Source organism: Salmo trutta, chromosome 36 (genome assembly GCF_901001165.1).
Source record: "Salmo trutta chromosome 36, fSalTru1.1, whole genome shotgun sequence".
NCBI lineage: Eukaryota > Metazoa > Chordata > Actinopteri > Salmoniformes > Salmonidae > Salmo > Salmo trutta.
The window spans coordinates 22,044,224-22,063,526 of NC_042992.1; the positions used below are offsets into that span (position 1 = coordinate 22,044,224).

The 19,303-nt window shown below is 45.0% G+C and overlaps 1 protein-coding gene across 4 annotated transcripts; it reads left to right on the forward strand.

The window, feature by feature from the left end:
* The first annotated feature begins 622 nt into the window (after window positions 1-622).
* Window positions 623-16,580, forward strand: bag6l (BCL2 associated athanogene 6, like). Of its 4 annotated transcripts, none has more exons than XM_029735050.1 (24): window positions 623-1,023; window positions 1,265-1,352; window positions 1,536-1,653; window positions 2,182-2,393; window positions 2,589-2,660; window positions 4,505-4,627; window positions 4,743-4,942; window positions 5,081-5,210; window positions 5,479-5,685; window positions 5,892-6,150; window positions 6,421-6,480; window positions 6,626-6,948; window positions 7,134-7,272; window positions 7,384-7,742; window positions 8,195-8,477; window positions 11,101-11,270; window positions 11,429-11,482; window positions 11,562-11,664; window positions 11,824-11,948; window positions 12,206-12,394; window positions 12,636-12,848; window positions 13,031-13,138; window positions 13,460-13,606; window positions 15,394-16,580. In XM_029735050.1, the coding sequence occupies exons 2-24, from the start codon at window positions 1,272-1,274 to the stop codon at window positions 15,490-15,492; spliced, it is 3,774 nt and encodes a 1,257-aa protein (XP_029590910.1). In that variant the 5' UTR covers window positions 623-1,023; window positions 1,265-1,271; the 3' UTR covers window positions 15,493-16,580. The 4 variants fall into 4 exon arrangements, with proteins under 4 accessions (XP_029590910.1, XP_029590909.1, XP_029590912.1 ...); XM_029735049.1 differs by having other exon boundaries at window positions 623-1,010; XM_029735052.1 differs by having other exon boundaries at window positions 623-1,010; window positions 8,246-8,477.
* Window positions 16,581-19,303: the final 2,723 nt, after the last annotated feature.

A 19,303-nucleotide genomic window follows, 5' to 3' on the forward strand; every position in this document is an offset into this window, starting at 1 on the left:
CGGCGTTATTCTTTATTGCCACTAGTGGAAGCTGTGGAAATACATAGATATTCAGTTTATTAGATGGTGACTATTCTATGCCTTTGGCAAGGATGATTGGAAGAAAAAAATGTTAAGTGTGTGTATATATCCATCTCTGTAGTTAATGGTGACTTTCACTCCCCGCCAACCACCCTACATCTGGGCTAATTTCAGAACACAGGAAAGGTGAAAGCAATGTCTGTGGAATTTGTTCTCAACTGTCCAGTTATTTCCAATCAGTGCATATGGCCTCTTGTGTTCCCTCTCCTCTCACACCCTCTTTACACAAGCTGAACATTGTGTCATGAAGGTAAGGTTAACACTGTGCCCATTAACACACACCAACCATCCTGGCTTCAGCTAAAAATAGGCAGGATTAAGCTCAAGCTGGGATGAGAAAGAGGTGAAGGAGTGAGGGATGAATAGAGGGAACACTGCTCCAAATCTAATTCCCAAGGGCCAGAGGAAGGAAGTAAGGGTCTTGGAGAGATAGAAAGAACATTAGGAGGGAGAGCATACAGTAGAGTACATTAGACACACAGTCAAACTGCATCGGTAAACTGATAATTGGTCAATTTAGTTTAACTGTAGTCAGTTATTACACTCTTCTCTCACACTCAGACTCATACTAAAACAAACAGGCATTTAAAATGGACACTCGCATTTTGTGCGTCATATGGGTCCTTGCCCGAATAGGTGGTGTCGCACTTTTTTTTAGCAACTATTGAACGGAATATGAACTTTAAATATTTGAAGAATAGACAAAGTACCTATTTGCTCATGTAATACCATTGCAATTTCACCTACCGTGTATTCCGTTGGATGCAGAGAAAGTAACGGAATTGCCGTGCTTTGACATTGAACGAAGACAAAGAAGTTCCTCTGGGAGGTTAGCTGGCTTCCTGATAATTCCATTTGGATTAGCCAGCTATGATAGCTGGCTAGCAAGCTAACAACAACCCTGATTCAAGTGAAATTACCCAAAACAGGTACCGTACTATGGTACAGTACTATTAACGATCTGGGTACCAATCGACTTTGTGGCGGGCGGGGCAAATCAAATTGTATTAATCACATACACATATTTAGCAGATGTTATTGCGGATTTAGCAGATGTTATTGCGGGTGTAGCGAAATGCTTCTTAAACGTTTTCCGTAATGAATACACCCCATTTGTCTTCATGGGTGAACATTTTCTGGGAGAAAATACATTTGCTGACTGTATTTCTCTGTGCTCGAGCAGAGAAACCATGGAGGAGTCAGCAAACACCATAGAGGTCACTGTGAAGACCCTGGACTCCCAGAGCAGGAGCTACACTGTCCGCAGGGAGGTAGGCTGTGACTTCCTGTTGTTGTTGTTGTCTGCTTCGGTCTTAATCTGAAATCAAACGGAACATATCAGTTTAGATTCCAGGCTACTCCTATGTGGCCTATGTATTGTACACTTATGAGTGGGAAATATATTTATTCAGCTCTGTACTAGCAATGTAGTGAGCGTTCAACCTCTCCCTCAGTTGACAGTGAAGGAGTTCAAAGAACACATAGCTGCATCAGTGGAGATCCCAGTGGACAAGCAGAGACTAATCTACCAGGGCAGAGTGCTGCAGGATGAGAGGACACTGAACGAATACAGTGAGTAAAAAAGCCAGCAACTATTCTATTCAAAGGACACAGTAAGTAATATACTACATACATAGTCTCTGCACTGTTGTAAAGCAGCTAAACAGTTAACATTGCTGGACATCTTGTGTTATTGAGAATGTACATGAGAGCACCTTGCTCCAGTAACCCCCGGACTTCTCTTCTCTCCCCGTCTTTTCTCCTCTCTTCTTCTCTGCCCTCCTCTCTTCTTCTCTGCCCTCCTCTCCGCTTCTCTGTCCTCCTCTCTGCTTCTCTGTCCTCCACTCTGCTTCTCTGTCCTCCACTCTGCTTCTCTGTCCTCCACTCTGCTTCTCTGGCCTCCACTCTGCTTCTCTGTCCTCCACTCTGCTTCTCTGTCCTCCTGTCATCCTCTACTCTTATTCTCTGTCCTCTCTCCTTCTCTCTCCTCTGTCCTCTCTCCTTCTCTCTCCTCTGTCCTCTCTCCTTCTCTCTCCTCTGTCCTCCACTCTCATTCTCTCTCCTCCACTCTCATTCTCTCCTCCTATGGCCTCCTCTCAGATGTGGCTGGTAAGGTGATCCACCTGGTGGAGCGTGCTCCTCCTCAGACCTCCCAGTCTGGCGGTGGGGGAGGAGGAGTGTCCTCAGGGGGAACAGAGGGAGGTGCCACCACCTCCTCCCAGGGAGGCCCCCAGGACCGCAACGGGAACAGCTACGTCATGCTGGGAACCTTTAACCTGCCCGTCAACATCATGGACCCTCAGCAGATACAGGTGAGTCAAGGTTGTGTGTTGGTGTGCACTGTGCAGCTGTTTCATAGTCTTTATTCAGAAAAAATATTGAGCACCAAAAAATGTATTGAATCAAACAGTTTTAATCGGTACCAAATGTGTCTGTAGGATTTGTTGAACATCGAGTGTATTAACAATGAAGTAATACAAGTGTAATAACTGTGGTTTCCTTGGAAGATGCAAGTGCAGCAGATGATGGCAGGAGTGGGAGAAGCAGGAAGGAATACCAGAGTCAGCACCAGCACTCGAGTCAGTCTTCCTTATTACTGTCATATACAGCGCCTTCGGAAAGTATTCAGACCCCTTGAATCTTTCCACATTTTGTTACGTTACAGCCTTATTCTAAAATGGATTAAATAAATAAAAATCATCAGCAATCTACGCACAATACCCCATAACGACGACGCGAAAACAGTTTTTTAGAAACGTTTGCAAATGTATTAAACCTAAAAAACAGATACCTTATTAACGTAAGTATTCAGACCCTTTGCTATGAGACTCGAAATTAAACTCTTACTCTAAAACTCTTACTCTAAAATTGATTAAATAAAACATTTTCATCATCAATCTACACACAATATCCCATAATGACAAAGCAAAAACAGTTTTTTTGACATTTTTACAAATGTATTAACACTTTAAAACAGAAATACCTTATTTACATAAGTATTCAGACCCTTTGTTATGAGACTCGAGATTGAGCTCAGGTACATCCTGTTTCCATTGATCATCCTTGAGATGTTTCTACATCTTGATTGCGGTTCACCTGTGGTAAATTCAATTAATTGGACATGATTTGGAAAGACACACACCTGTTTATATAAGGTCCCACAGTTGACAGTACATGTCAGAGCAAAAACCAAGCCACGAGGTCAAAGGAATTGTCCGTAGAGCTCCGAGACAGGATTGTGTCAAGGCACAGATCTGGGGAAGGCTACCAAAAAATGTCTGCAGCATTGAAGGTCCCCAAGAACACAGTGGCCTCCATCATTCTAAAATGGAAGAAGTTTGGAACCACCAAGAAGTTTGGAACCCGGCCAAACTGAGCAATCGGGGGAGAAGGGCCTTGGTCAGGGAGGTGACCAAGAACCCGATGGTCACTCTGACAGAGCTCCAGAGTTCCTCTGTGGAGATAGGAGAACCTTCCAGAAGGACAACCATCTCTGCAGCACTCCACCAATCAGGCCTTTGTGGTAGAGTGGCCAAATGGAAGCCTCTCCTCAGTAAAAGGCACTTGACAGCCCGCTTGGAGTTTGCCAAAGGGCACCTAAAGGACTCTCACACCATGAGAAACAAGATTCTCTGGCCTGATGAAATGAAGGGTATTCCATGTGAGAATTTGCCAAGTAACTGAAGATCTCATACAACGCTGTATACTACTCCCTTCACAGAACAGCACAAACGGGCTCTAACCAGAATAGAAAGAGGAGTAGGAAGGAGTAGTACACAGCGTTGTACGAGATCTTCAGTTTCTTGGCAATTTCTCGCATGGAATAGCCTTCATTTCTCAGAACAAGAATAGACTGACGAGTTTCAGAAGAAAGTTATTTGTTTCTGGCCATTTTGAGCCTGTGATAGAACACACAAATGCTGATGCTCCAGATGCTGAACTAGTCTAAAGAAGGCCAGTTTTATTGCTTCTTTAATCAGAACAAAAGTTTTCAACTGTGTTAACATAATTGCAAAAGGGTTTTCCAATGATCTATTAGCCTTTTAAAATGATAAACTTGGATTAGCTAACACAACATGCCATTGGAACACAGGAGTGATGGCTGCTGATAATGGGCCTCTGTACGCCTATGTAGATATTCCATTAAAAATCAGCCGTTTCCAGCTACAATAGTCATTTACAACATTAACAATGTCTACACTGTATTTCTGATCAATTTGATGTTATTTAAATGGACAAAAAAAATTGCTTCTCTTTCAAAATCAAGGAATATGTATACACATAGATATATGTCTATTATATGTCTATTACATTACTATTAGGGTATGTTTATGATCTGTCTATTACATTACCATTAGGGTATGTTTATGATCTGTCTATTACATTGCTATTAGGGTATGTTTATGATCTGTCTTGTTTGTAGAGCAACGGTTCAGTGGATGTGCATATCAACGTTGACCAATCAGTGCAGAGCGAGCCCAGGATGAGGCTGCAATTGGCTGAGAACTTGCTAAGGGATACCCAGTCTCTGATCCACAGACTGGAGGTACAGTAACAACTCGCATACTATGCTATGTTATGCTATGCTATTATTCTATACTATACAGGAATCTATTTTCAGTGCCTAATTTACCTTTTAGACAACATGTTTGTGTTTGCAGGGACAGCCCAGTGGTGTTCCATCTCAAGCCGAGCCGGAGACATCTCAGTCCACCTCCTCCTCTTCCTCCTCCTCATCCTCTTCCGCTACAGCTGCCACTGCAGGAGCATCCCAGCCTATGGACACCTCCCCTCCTGCTCCACCACCTCCCCCTCCCACCTCCTCCAGCCAGACAGAGGGACCACCCCACCCCGGGCCCAAGTAAGTGCTCAGGAGGGCACCGCGTAGTGTTTCAAATAGAATCAAAACGCATTCTCCTGTTTCATGCCTACTGAACACACACCTCTTTCTCTCTCTCTCTCTCTCTCTCTCTCTCTGCTTCCTCTACTCCCTCCCCAGCCACCCCAGCCCAGCAGCGCTAGTGGAGGTGTTGTCAGAGGTGAGGAGGGTGGAGGAGAGGCTTCGTCCCTTCATAGAGAGAACTCACTCCATCCTTGGGGCTGCCACTTCAGCAGACTACAACAACAACGTAAACACTACGACTCCATTATATTCAGTTGCACAGCGACTACCTATTCAACCTGTGCAACACATTATCACACTCCTGTTACATATTCCTCCTTTAACTTCAATGGTGTCCATGAGAAGAAAAGTTACAACATAAACTGCGCCGCAGAGTTTAGTCTTTTTGAATAGGTCAGTCACAGTGCTGCTTTGCATGAGTAAAATGGAGCCCCAAACAGACTTGAATAAACCACATGTGAATCAATCGCCACTTTGTTCATCTGTCTTCACAGATCCAGGAAAGAGAAGAAGACCAGCACGTTCTCAACCTGGTCGGGGAGTCTCTACGTCTCCTTGGCAACACCCTGGTTGCCCTTAGTGACCTACGTTGTAACCTGGCCACTCCTCCCCCCCGTCACCTCCACGTGGTTCGGCCCATGTCCCACTACGGCTCCCCCGTCCTGCTGCAGGGTGGAATGCCACACCACACCCCCATTCCGGTAGGTCACTGTGTGGAGAGATTCTTCCACATATACTCTCAGTCATTTTAGCACCAGGTTCTAAAACTAAACCTCACTGGTTGGTGGATTCAAATCACCAGCCATTCATACCTTTTACCAGCATTTAGCTGTAGGTCTTTTCAAATGTAACTTTGTACATGCGCACCATTTTCTTGGGACGTTACTAACTTGACTTGTGTCTTCAGATAAACCTTGGAAACTTAGGAAACCTGGGGAACCTCGGAAATTTGGGAACCACAGTGACCATGACGTCCAATGGGAGGCATGCAGCCGAGGGCTGGGCCCAACCCTCTCAGGCTCCTGGCCAATCAGAGGGCCAGGCCCCGCTTCCACAGCCCAACGCAGCCAATCAGCAGCCAATTCAGGGCCAGGGGCCTCCGCATGTGATCAGAATCACCCACCAGACCATGGAGCCTGTGGTAATGATGCAGATGAACCTGGATGGTGAGGGAGGGGACACCTTTGTTATTTTCTCTCTCTCTTGCTCTTGGCTCATCTTGGAGTTGTCATGCCCTAACTGTCTTTCATGCGTACCAAATAATCAGTACATTAGATAATCATTCCAAACCGAGAGAGACCGTAGTCATTGTTGATCTCCTATAGGAAACGTATAGGTGTGTCTGAGGAGAGCTGGAATGTAGCAAAAACTTGCATACCCAGTATACATATTCAGAGTTGTAAGGTAATGTCTTCTCCCTGGTTGGTCTCTCTTAGAATCTGGCAGCGGCCCTCAGGTCCAAGGACAACAGATCCCTATGGGTACTGGACAGCCTGGTGAGTGCTTTTGACTCCTACATCACACTATGTTCGTTATGGTATATACACCAGACCCCTATACCACAGTCTCTGAACCACCAGTCCCTAGGATGTTGCTGACCGTTATATCAACTATTTATCTCTGTACTCTCTCAATCTGAAGGTGCTACTCCAGTCCAAATCGCAGGCCTTCCTCCAGAGTTCATGCAGGCCATCGTTCACCAGATCTCTCAGCAGGCTGCTGCCATGGCAAACGCTGCTGCCACAGGTCAACCCGGGCAACCAGGAGCAGGCGTCCCCAGGACCAGCCCCAGCTCTGACCCCTCTGCCCCCCCTCACCCTCACGGGCCTCTGCCCCCTGGAGCCAGGGTGGTGATCACGCACCCCTCCTTCTCCCCCCACATCCCCCAGCCTGTGGGCACCAGGGGCACCACCATCAACCTCAGGGCTTCAGTGCCCCCTGCTGGCGGGCAACAGAACCTTCAGGTGAGGAGAGAAGTCTGTGAGGAACGAGTTTGGTCTCTTATGTCCTTGTGCTGTTGTACTTTGACAGGGGTGGCCAATCCTCCTGGAGAGCTACTGGTTTTGCAGACTTTTGTTCCGGCCCTGCTCTAACACACCTGATTCAACCAATCAACTGATCTCTTCATCCATTTCTTCTCTTCTTCCAGGGCACACCTCTGGCTTCCTCTCCCCTAACTCAGATGATCAGTGGTCTGGTTGGACAGCTACTGATGCCTGGACAACAGATGCCTGGACAACAGATGCCTGGACAACAGATGCCTGGACAACAGATGCCTGGACAGCAAGGTGAGTGATTGATTGGTTGATTTATTGATTATTATATTGGGTGAATGATAGGTTTTATTTTGTAGTGTTCAAAGAAAATGGGCAACAACTCAGAAGTCTTCTTTTTCCCAGTTCCTCCAGGTGACCAGACATCCACCAGCTCTTCCTCAGCCTCCCACTCCTTCTCTTTCTCTACCTCCTCCTCTTCATCCTCTTCTGCCTCCTCCTCCTTCTCCTCCTCCAATCCCGTCCCTCCCCACGCCTCCTGTGGGGCGAACACATCTGGCCAGACCACCACCCACACCACCAACACCACTTCCATGGGCCAGCCACCGGAGGGGGTCGCCGAGGCCAACCTAGCCCAACTCCTGGGCTCCCTGCTGGGTGGAGCTAGTGGGCCAGGAGCCTCTGGTTCTGGAGCTAACCCACACATCACTGTGACCGTACCTGGAGTCCCAGGGTTCTTCCAGGGAATGTCAGACTTCATCCAGGTGAGAGAGGAAATTATTGAACCATATTGGTAACTCTTATAATCAATGTGACTGAAAAGTAACTCTTAGGTAATAATTATGTAATTACTCTGTTATCACGCTGTAATAGAAATTGAAGTAGTCCTAATTAGTAGTAGTTGTAATTAAAGTAGTCCTAATTAGTAGAAGTCGGAGCCTCAGCAATTAGGCCGAAGTTGGCTGAATTTGTCGGAGTTGTCGGAAGTCGGCGAAATGTATAGAAGTCTGAATTAGTCAAAGCTGTCATCATTAGTAGAAGTTGTAATTAGTAGAAGTTGTTGTAATTAGTCAAAGCTGTCGTCATTAGTAGAAGTCGAAGTTGTGGTCATTAGTTGAAGTAGTCGCAATTAGTAGAAGTAAACTCTAGACAACTAGATGACTGTGCAACAAAGTGTCACCCAGTAGTTACCCAATAGTTCCTCTCCCATTTCTAGGCTAACCAACCCATCTTCTCCCGACCCTCACCCGTACCCCCACCTGGCCAGGAGCCTCCCCCTGGCCAAGGCACCCCTACCCCCCCTCCCCAGGCGGCCCCTGGGGGTGGAGGGGATCCATCACTGAGCCCGGAGCTGTTTACAGGTATTGTCCAGGGGGTCCTCTCCACCATGATGGGGTCTCTGGGGGCTCCGCAGGGGAACGGGGAGAGCATCGCTCAGTTCATCCAGAGATTGTCTCAGACCACCAACCTTTTCACACCTGGATCTGGGGACGCTGTCGGTGAGTCACTGACAACACTTAACTGTTGTACTTGTCTTTCTTGCACTCATACACACACTTGTCTTTTCTTACTACCACCAAAAAGATAGCGCCTATTTAGACGGATTTACTTGTAATAATGGGGATATGTGGTTTCCTTACAATATGAGCATTCAACTTAAATAGGTAAGTGTCTCTGGTTAAAATCGGCTGCCAAATGACTAGAATATACAGTTGATGTCGGAAGTTTACATACACTTAGGTTGGAGTCATTAAAACTTGTTTTTCAAACACTCCACAAATGCCTGGTTAACAAACTATAGTTTTGGCAAGTCGGTTAGGACATCTACTTTGTGCATGACACAAGTAATTTTTCCAACAGTTGTTTACAGACAGATTATTTCACTTAGAATTCACTGTATCACAATTCCAGCGGGTCAGAAGTTTACACACACTAAGTTGACTGTGCCTTTAAACAGCTTGGAAAATTCCATAAAATGATGTCATGGCTTTAGAAGCTTCTGATAGGCTAATTGACATCATTTGAGTCAATTGGAAGTGTACCTGTGGATGTATTTCAAGGCCTACCTTCAAACTCAGTGCCTCTTTGCTTGACATCATGGGAAAATCAAAAGAAATCAGCCAAGACCTCAGAATTTTTTTTGTAGACCTCCACAAGTCTGGTTCATCCTTGGGAGCAATTTCCAAATGCCTGAAGGTACCACGTTCATCTGTACAAACAATAGTACGCTAGTATAAACACCATGGGACCACGCAGCCGTCATACCGCTCAGGAATGAGACGCGTTCTGTCTCCTAGAGATGAACGTTATTTGGTGCGATAAGTGCAAATCAATCCCAGAACAACAGCAAAGGACCTTGTGAAGATGCTGGAGGAAACAGGTACAAAGTATCTATATCCACAGTAAAATGAGTCCTATATCGACATAACCTGAAAGGCCACTCAGCAAGGAAGTGCTCCAAAACCGGCATAAAAAAGCCAGACTACGGTTTGCAACTGCACATGGGGACAAAGATCTGTCACAATCTTCTTCGTCAGATGATAAAGAAAAATCATTGTCGGACCAAAACGCAGCAGGGTTATGTGCACTCATCTTCTTTTATTAAATTGGCAAAGAAGGAAAAACCAAAATAAACACGTACACAAAACACAATGACGAGTAACAGGCCGGTAAGGCATAAAAGCTATTCCTAGCACAATCTCCCACAAACTACAAACACATACCTAATTATAGGACTCTCAATCAGAGGCAACTAGAAAACACCTGCCTCCAATTGAGAGTCCAACACCCAATACCTAAACATAGAAATACTAAACTAGAAAGAACATAGAAATACCAAAACATAGAACATAACCCAGAAATAATAAATCAAACACCCTTCTAAACAAACCACCACCCCGAACCACATAAAACAAATACCCTCTGCCACGTCCTGACCAAACTACAATAACAAATAACCCCTATTACTGGTCAGGACATGACAAGATTGTACTTTTTGGAGAAATGCCCTCTGGTCTGATGAAACAAAAATAGAACTGTTTGGCCATAATGACCGTTGTTATGTTTGGAGGAAAAAGGGGGAGGCTTGCAAGCCGAAGAACACCATCCCAACCGTGAAGCACGGGGGTGGCTGCATCATGTTGTGGGGGTGCTTTGCTGCAGGAGAGACTGGTGCACTTCACAAAATAGATGGCATCCCTGTGGCTCAGTTGGTAGAGCATGGTGTTTGCAATGCCAGCATGGTGTGTGCAACGCCAGGGTTGTGGGTTCGATTCCCACGGGGGGCCAGTACCAAAAAATAAGAAATGCATGAAATGAAATGTATGCATTCACTACTGTAAGTCGCTCTGGATAAGAGCGTCTGCTAAATGACTAAAATGTAAATGTAAATGGAGGAAAATTATGTGGCTATATTGAAGCAACATCTCAAGACATCAGTCATGAAGTTAAAGCTTGGTCGCAAATGGGTCTTCGAAATGGACAATGACCCCAAGCATACTTCCAAAGCTGTGGCAAAATGGCTTAAGGACAACAAAGTCAAGGTATTGGAGTGGCCATCATAAAGCCCTGACCTCAATCCTATAGAAAATATGTGGGCAGAACTGAAAAAGCGTGTGTGAGCAAGGAGGCCTACAAACCTGACTCAGTTACACCAGCTCTGTCAGGAGGAATGGGCCAAAATTCACCCAACTTATTGTGGGAAGCTTGTGGAAGGCTACCTGAAATGTTTGACCAAAGTTAAACAATTTAAAAGCAATGCTACCAAATACTAATTGAGTGTATGTAAACTTCTGACCCACTGGGAATGTGATGAAAGAAATAAAAGCTGAAATAAATCATTCTCTCTACTATTATTCTGACATTTCACATTCTTTTAATAAAGTGGTGATCCTAACTGACCTAAAACAGGGAATTTTTACTGGGATTAAATGTCAGGAATTGTGAAAAACTGAGTTTAAGTGTGTTTGGCTAAGGTGTATGTAAACTTCCGACTGTAAATGTAAAAAAAATATATATGTTTTGTATAAGTCTACACCTGTGATAGCGTTCTTAGAAAAGTGAAAGAAGACCAAAGTGTCTTAGTTTTTGCTGAACATATTCTTTGACCTCATCTCTCTGCAGGGTTCTTTGGGGACCTGTTGTCCCTGGTGTGTCACAGTTTCTCCATGGTGGACATGGTGTTGTTACTTCATGGTAACGCCCAGCCAATCAGCCGGATCCAGCCCCAGCTCACTGAATTCTTCAACCAGCACTACCTGCAGGGTCGAGAGCCTACTGACGCCAATATCAACGTGAGTATCTCTGCTCTACTGCCAGCTGCTGTTTTGATGAGAAGCATGACATTGGCACAGTATCCTCTCCATTTGCAGTGAACTTTATTAAGGCCAGTGTTTGTGGCATCTCACCTCAAAAGATTAGAAACTGAAGCTGCTGTGTTTTGGGTTTTCAGGCAGCATCTGTGGACCTCATCAATGATCTGGAGGAATACATAACGGAGAGCTTTGTAAGTCTCCCTCGAACTATTAAATTGTCACTATATGTTGATAATATTGTAATAATACTGTACCCTGTCTCTCTCTCAGGCCACAGTGACCGTGAGAGAGGGAGTGGACATCATTCAAACCAACATCTCTTTCCTTAGACAGCAGTTCACCCGCGTGGCCACGCACATCCTACGCTGCACAGGTAAAACACTCAAACCCCTTGTGTAAAATACAGCTTTTCTATACTGGGTCCTACACATTGTTACCAAACTGGTTCACCGGACTACTGTCAACCCTAGTCTAGTACCAAACAGCAGCAGTAAATGTGTTGTTGGTGTTGTGTGTCTCTACCTTTCTGCAGACCAAACGTTTGGCCCCCGCCTGCTGCTGCTCTGCACCCAGGGTCTGTTTGAGTGTCTGGCTCTCAACCTTTACTGTCTCCGAGGGGAACAGAGAGCTCTCACCCAAGTCATCAACCACCGCATCGTTAGTACACTCCTCCACTACTCTATCCACTCTAATATTTGATAGACTTGAGTGTTTCCTAACCCGGTCCCCAGGACCCATAGCCGGTCAACAACATTTTCCCATTTCAGTACAAGCTAGTTGCTAAACTAGTCAATGAAAGAATCAGTGGAATCCAATTGTATCTGGTAGGTTGTGGGTTGAGTCCTGGTATATCTGCTTGGTGTGTATGATGTAAAGATCTATACATGTTTTCTCTCTCCTCTCTATGTCCACAGAGGAGGATGTCAGCAGAGGTCAACCCCAGCCTGGTCAACTGGCTGACCAGTATGATGACCATGAGGCTCCATGTCATCCTGGAGCACAACCCAGTCACTGAGGACCACATCCAGCACTATGTCATCCACACACGGAGCGCAGAGCCTGGGGCACAGGCTGGACAGCAGACAGACACACAGAGTGTGGAGGTGTGTGTGTGTGTGTATGTGTGTGTGTGTGGTCAGTCTTTCCAGGTGTTGTTATCTGAGGGTTATAAGGACACTGCATGCTTGGGCTCGCCTAGAAAAACATCTGGTAATACCAGGAAATCAGCAAGGAACACAAAGTTTAGACAGTTTTGAGGACATGGTTATCTTTGTCTTCAGACAGTACAGCTGACCTTAGTTAACCTCCTCTCCTCTCTCCTCTCCTCTCTCTCCCTATCTCTAGATGGATGAAGGTCTGTCCCCGGCCCCGGCCACCACAGCAGAGGAAGCCATGGCTTCATCAGGGAACACACAGGAGGTCGGAGCATCCCCCGGGGTGACCACCCCCTCGCGGAGAGCATCGTCAGCGGAGACCAGAGGATCTGTTGCCATGGCAGCAGGAGGAAGGGAGGAGTCTGGAGGAGACGTGGAGCCCTGGGCAGCTGCAGTGCCCCCAGTAAGGACATAGGACCTATGCTTTATTGTTTAGGGGTTAAGTGCCTTGCTCAAGGACACAATTACAGGAGATGGCTTCTAGGATGCCTGGAATTCCCCAGTCAGACATGGGATTTGATATTGTGACTGTTGGGTTACAGGCCCACCTGTTTAACCACTGAGCTGTGTGTTTGGGTTCATCAGGAGTGGGTTCCTATCATCAGACACGACATGCTGTCTCAGAGGAAGATGAAGGCTCAGCCCCCTCTGTCTGATGCATACCTCCACGGGATGCCTGCCAAGAGGAGGAAGGTGAGCTGTCCATCTGCTTAGAAACCTAATGTGCCATTGTAAATTAGAATTATTTGTCATGAGGACACTATGCCCATTAAGTAATACTGGGCCAAGGAATATTCTCAACAGAAAGTCTGTAGTCTATATACCTGGTTATTCTAACAGTGTTTCTATAGGAAGTAAGAGTCAAACATTTTGATACGGAAGAGGAGATTTAGCGTTTATCATTGGACAATTTTGTGTAATACCTCCCAATTTCAAAACATATTATTCTCCTGTTTCGTGCCTACTGAACACAGCTCTGGTTAGTGTTGACCTGTTGTTACCCCCCTCTCGCAGACCCACCAGGGTGAAGGCCCTCACCTGTCCCTGTCTGAGGCAGTGAGCCGGGCGGCCCGTGCTGCAGGAGTCAGACCTGTCACTACCCCAGACAGCCTCCAGGGAGAGCTAGAGGAGCCAGAGCTTCAGGAGGCCTACCAAGAACAGGTAAACTTTGGCCAGTGTTGCTTTCTGGAGGATGCAACATCTTCCCAAATCCAATCACATGTTTAGTGCATTCGGAAAGTATTCAGACCCCTTGACTTTTTCCACATTTTCTTACGTTACAGCCTTATTCTAAAATGTATTAAATTAGTTTTTTTTCTTCATCAATCTACACACAATACCCCATAATGGCAAAGCAAAATCTGAAGTATTCAGACCCTTTACTCAGTACTTTTTTGAAGCACCTTTGACAGTGATTACAGCCTCGAGCCTTCTTGGGTATGACGCTACAAGCTTGGCACACCTGTATTTGGGGAGTTTCTCCCATTCTTCTCTGCAGATCCTCTCCAGCTCTGTCAGGTTGGATGGGGAGAGTTGCTGCACATCTATTTTCAGGTCTCTCGAGAGATGTTTGATCGGGTTCAAGTCCGGGCTCTGGCTGGGCAACTCAAGGACATTCAGAGACTTGCCCCGAAGCCACCCCAGCGTCGTCTTGGCTGTGTGCTTAGGGTCGTTGTCCTGTCGGAAGTTGAACCTTTGCTCCAGTCTGAGGTCCTGAGCACTCTGGAGCAGGTTTTCATCAAGGATCTCTCTGTACTTTTCTCTGTTCATCTTTGCCTCGATCCTGACTGGTCTCCTAGTCACTGCTGCTAAAAAACATGATGCTGCCACCACCATGCTTCACCGTAGGGATGGTGCCAGTTTTCCTCCAGATGTGACGCTTGGCATTCAGGCCAAAGAGTTCAATCTTGGTTTCATCAGACCAGAAAACCTTGTTTCTCATGGTCTGAGAGTCCTTTAGGTGCCTTTTGGCAAACTCCAAGTGGGCTGTCATGTGCCTGTTACTGAGGAGTGGATTCCGTCTGGCCACTCTACCATAAAGGCCTGATTGGTGGAGTGCTGCAGAGATGTTTGTCCTTCTGGCAGGTTCCATCTCCACAGAGGAACTCTGGAGCTCTGTCAGCGACGATCGGGTTCTTGGTCACCTCCCTGACCAAGGCCCTTCTCACCCAATTGCTCAGTTTGGCCGGGCGGCCAGCTCTAGGAAGAGTCTTGGTGATTACAAACATCTTCCATTTAAGAATGATGGAGGACACTGTGTTCTTGGGGACCTTCAATGCTGCAGACATTTTTTGGTACCCTTCCCCAGATCTGTGCCTCGATTACAGTCCTGTCTCGGAGCTCTACGGACAATTCCTTTGACCTCGTGGCTTGGTTTTTGCTCTGACATGCACTGTCAACTGTGGGACCTTATATAGACAGGTGTGTGCCTTTCCAAATCATGTCCAATTAATTGAATTTACCACAGGTGGACTCCAATCAAGTTGTAGAAACATCTCAAGGATGATCAATGGAAACAGGATGTACCTGAGCTCAATCTCGAGTCTCATAACAAAGGGTCTTAATACCTATGTAAATAAGGTATTTCTGTTTTAAAGTGTTAATACATTTGTAAAAATGTCAAAAAAACTGTTTTTGCTTTGTCATTATGGGATATTGTGTGTAGATTGATGATGAAAAATGTTTATTTAATCAATTTTAGAGTAAGGCTGTAAAGTAACAAAATGTGGAAAAGTCAAGGGGTCTGAATACTTTCCGAATGCACTGTACATTAGTAATAACCTCAAAGTAAGGGCAGAACAACAGAAGCATTTGAAAAGTATATGAACCGGGCCTAAACCTAAAACATGTTGGGCTCACATTCACTCTGAAACAGCAGGGTGAACGAGACTTTAAAGCGTGGCAATGTGAGACTGACCAACCCTAACCTTGACTCCTTTGTTTTTCAGGTGAGGAGTGACATCAAGGAGAGAGTGAGAGATGACCCAGAATTCAGCTCCCAGCGTTTCCCCAACACACACCGGGCATTTTCTCTAGACGACTCCTAAATATTATTGGTCCTCAGGCCTGTCAACCACTCCATCTTGTCAATCACAGTTTTCTCCCTGGATGACTCCTAATCTGATTGGTCACCACACCTGTCAATAACCCTATCTAGCCAATCACTCACAACCATGATGTATCCAGGGGTGTGTTCATCATCATGCATCTCAACATCACATCTGGAATCATGTCAGCTCTATTTGTGAAATTTCTATCTTCAACATTCTGTAACACGCCCCAGATTCGATTCTGCAACATTCCTTGTGGTTCTGTCATGTCCAGTGAAGAACAAAGAGAAAAGAAAACACAAGAGTCTTGACTTGCTTAAATCCTGCTTTCTCATTGAAATTACACGTATTTAAAACCGAGAAGAGCTTTACAACCGGTCTGTCATCTATCAATGGAAAATGTCAGTCTCTCTGTGGTATCTCCCCTAAAGCACCGCTTTCTCATTCCAACAAACTCATTTCTAACCGGTTGTGTCATCTGTATGTCCGGTTGTCCTTAAGGTTTTGCTGTAACTTGTAAATTAGCACAAATTGTACATTGTATTAAGAACGTGATGTAATAATATTCTAGTGATAATGCAACAGCTATTCCTTGTTAAGTAACGAAAACCTTCCGTAGGCTTTTTTGGGGGGGGGGGGGGGCATTTAGTTTGGTATCCTGACTAGAGATGAAAGAAGCACAGATTCTACATGTTGTCTGGCCTGGTTAAACCAGACTGAACCGTGTGAACAACTGAAACTGGTGAGCGCAACATTGTCTGGTGTAACCGGGCAACATATTTACTTTCAGGATAGAGGATGGTTTAGGTGTTAGGGGTGATTGTCATGTCATCAGTGATATTTTGTGTTTAGCTATTTTAAAGTGAGTGTGAATACGGGGCTCAATGGTGTTTTAGCCATAATTATGTTAAGTTGTAATAATAACTGCCATAATCAAGACCATGATAAAGATAAGTCTCGTTTTATGCCAATGTATTTCTTTCTAGGCGACCACGGCTATCATTTCTAGAACCTGACTGTTGTAAAAAGTTGAATGCTATGTAACTTGTGAACATTGCTTTAAAATAAATTGTCGATGTCGAAAAGCTATAGAAAATTCCTCAAGAAACCACACACACTTCTACACTGTAGAGCTAACTTTGTGAAATAAGGGATTTTTTAAACATATTTTTTTCAACAATTGGTTGACTGAGCACTCGGCTCTTGCAGAAATGTAAATATGATTGAAGTTGTCAGATAAGTGTCTGGTGCGGTCCTTTTGAGGTGCTAATGTTGGGTATGACTCAGTCAAGAACAGCAGCAGATACATGTATAATCACTAGATAGTTTTATTCACACATACATAGCCAGGTTTCACACAAGATGTTGAGTTATTGCAACAACAAAAACGTTTGAGTCAAATCTTAAAGTAGCGAAACACACGGCACTAGACGAGAATGTTTCATTCATTTTTTTCCATTACGATTTTTGTACTGATTGAATTTTACTGTTACTAAAGAGTTAGGTAACACGTTACTTGAAGGGGTTAAAACCTTAATGAAAGAGATCGTAACAACTTTACAAGTGTTCCAGTATCATTCATAACAACCTTCATAACTTATTTATTCAACGTCATTCATGAGGTGTTATGAATGTCTTACGTATGCCCCCTCAAAGTAAAGTGTTATTGAGTATTAACGGTCATGCTAGATTTAACACATGGCATGCTTTGTCACCTAGTTTAAGAAAGCATATGTATTGTAGTCTCAAACACACACATTATCATGTTGAGTGAAACATATTTTATCAACGATGCAGAGGAAGCTTGAGTCGCATTCTGATGACAGGTACTCAATATTCTACACATACTCCTTTTTTTGCAACTTATAATAACCATTAAATTAAAAGTCAACTGTCATTCCAATCAAGAGTATTGTTTACCGTTCAGAAAATAACAGAGAAGTGTCAGTCCCGAACAGGCAAATGCACATGTTTTCAGAAACCTGACTCCAGAGTGCTATCTACACTATATATACAAAGGTATGTGGACACCCCTTCAAATTAGTGGATTTGGCTATTTCAGCCAGACATGTTGCTGACAGGTGTATAAAATCGAGCACACAGCCATGCAATCTCCATAGACAAACATTGGCAGTAGAATGGCCTTACCGAAGACCTCAGTGACTTTCAATGTGGCACCGTCATAGGATGCCACCTTTCCAACAAGTCAGTTCGGCAAATTTCTGCCCTGCTAAAGCTTCCCAAGTCCAGTGTAAGTGCTGTTATTGTGAAGTGGAAATGTCTAGGAGCAACAACAGCTCAGCCACAAAGTGGTAGGCCACACAAGCTCACAGAATTGGATCTCCAAGTGCAGAAGCATGTTAAAATCATCTGTCCTTGGTTGCAACACTCACTACCGAGTTCCAAACTGCCTCTGGAACCAACTTCAGCACAATAACTGTTTGTCAGGAGCTTCACGAAATTAGTTTCCATGGCCGAGCAGCCGCACACAAGCCAAAGATCACCAAGCGCAATGCCAAGTGTCGGCTGGAGTGGTTTAAAGCTCTCCGCCATTGGACTCTTGAGCAGTGGAAACATTTTCTGAAGTGATGACTCACGCTTCAACATCTGGCAGTCCAACGAACTAATCTGGGTTTGGCGAATGCCAGGAGAACGCTACCTGCCCCAATGCATATTGCCCTCTAAAGTTTGGTGGAGAATGAATAATGGTCTGGGGCTGTTTTTCATGGTTCCCTTTGTTCCAGTGAATGGAAATCTTAACGCTACAGCATATGACATTCTAGACAATTATGTGCTTCCAATTGGGGAAGGCCCGTTCCTGTTTCATCATGACAATGCTCCCATGCACAAAGCAAGGTCCATACAGAAATGGTTTGTTGAGATCGGTGTGGAAGAACTTGACTGGCCTGCACAGAGCCTTGACCTCAACCTACACCTTTGGGATGAATTGGAACGCTGCCTGCAAGCCAGGCCTAATCGCCCAACCTCACTAATGCTCGTGGCTGAATGGAAGCAAGTCCCCACAGCAATGTTCCAACATCTAGTGGAAAGCCTTGCCAGAAGAGTAGAGGCTGTTATAGCAGCAAAGGGGGGACCAACTCCATATTAATGCCCATGATTTTGGAATGAGAGGTTCAATGAGCAGGTGTCCACATACTTTTGGTCATGTGGTGTATGTCACGCAACTGTGTTGCAGTGTCAGGGACATGAGCTGAGGTCAGGTCAGACATGAACTGCAAGCCAGGCAGTCGGCAGCTGTCTCCTCTCCCTGACAGCCAGTTAGCCATCCAACATGGAAGGATATTAGCCATTTCCAACTAAGGTACAAATGGGGTTGAGTTAAAAGGTACAGCAATGAGGACATGAGATTTAAGGCTCTTCAAAATAAGAGTCTTATGAGATTGACATGTACACTTCAAAATAAGTTTGTACAGGGACAGAGAGACCGACACAACATCACGCATTTGGTTGCTTTATACCACATGGATGCTATCTCGATGACTTTCTACTGGCACACAGAGATCAGAGGGTATGTTAGAACAAGGCCCACATTGAGTCATGGCAGGCCATAGATAATAGACTACTTCAAATGGCTATATGGAATGGGGTCTAATCTCTCCATATTAAGACCCCCTGGCCTCAATAAAGGGTTTATTGGGCTGTGAGCAAACTGTTACATCAACAATGCATTCACCAGTGACAACTGTATTCAAAGGAAACCAGTGACAAATGTGTGCCCAGTTCCCAGACACGCTTGACTGCCCCATAGGCTGAGGACACATGAAACACAAAATGACTGATTCCAATA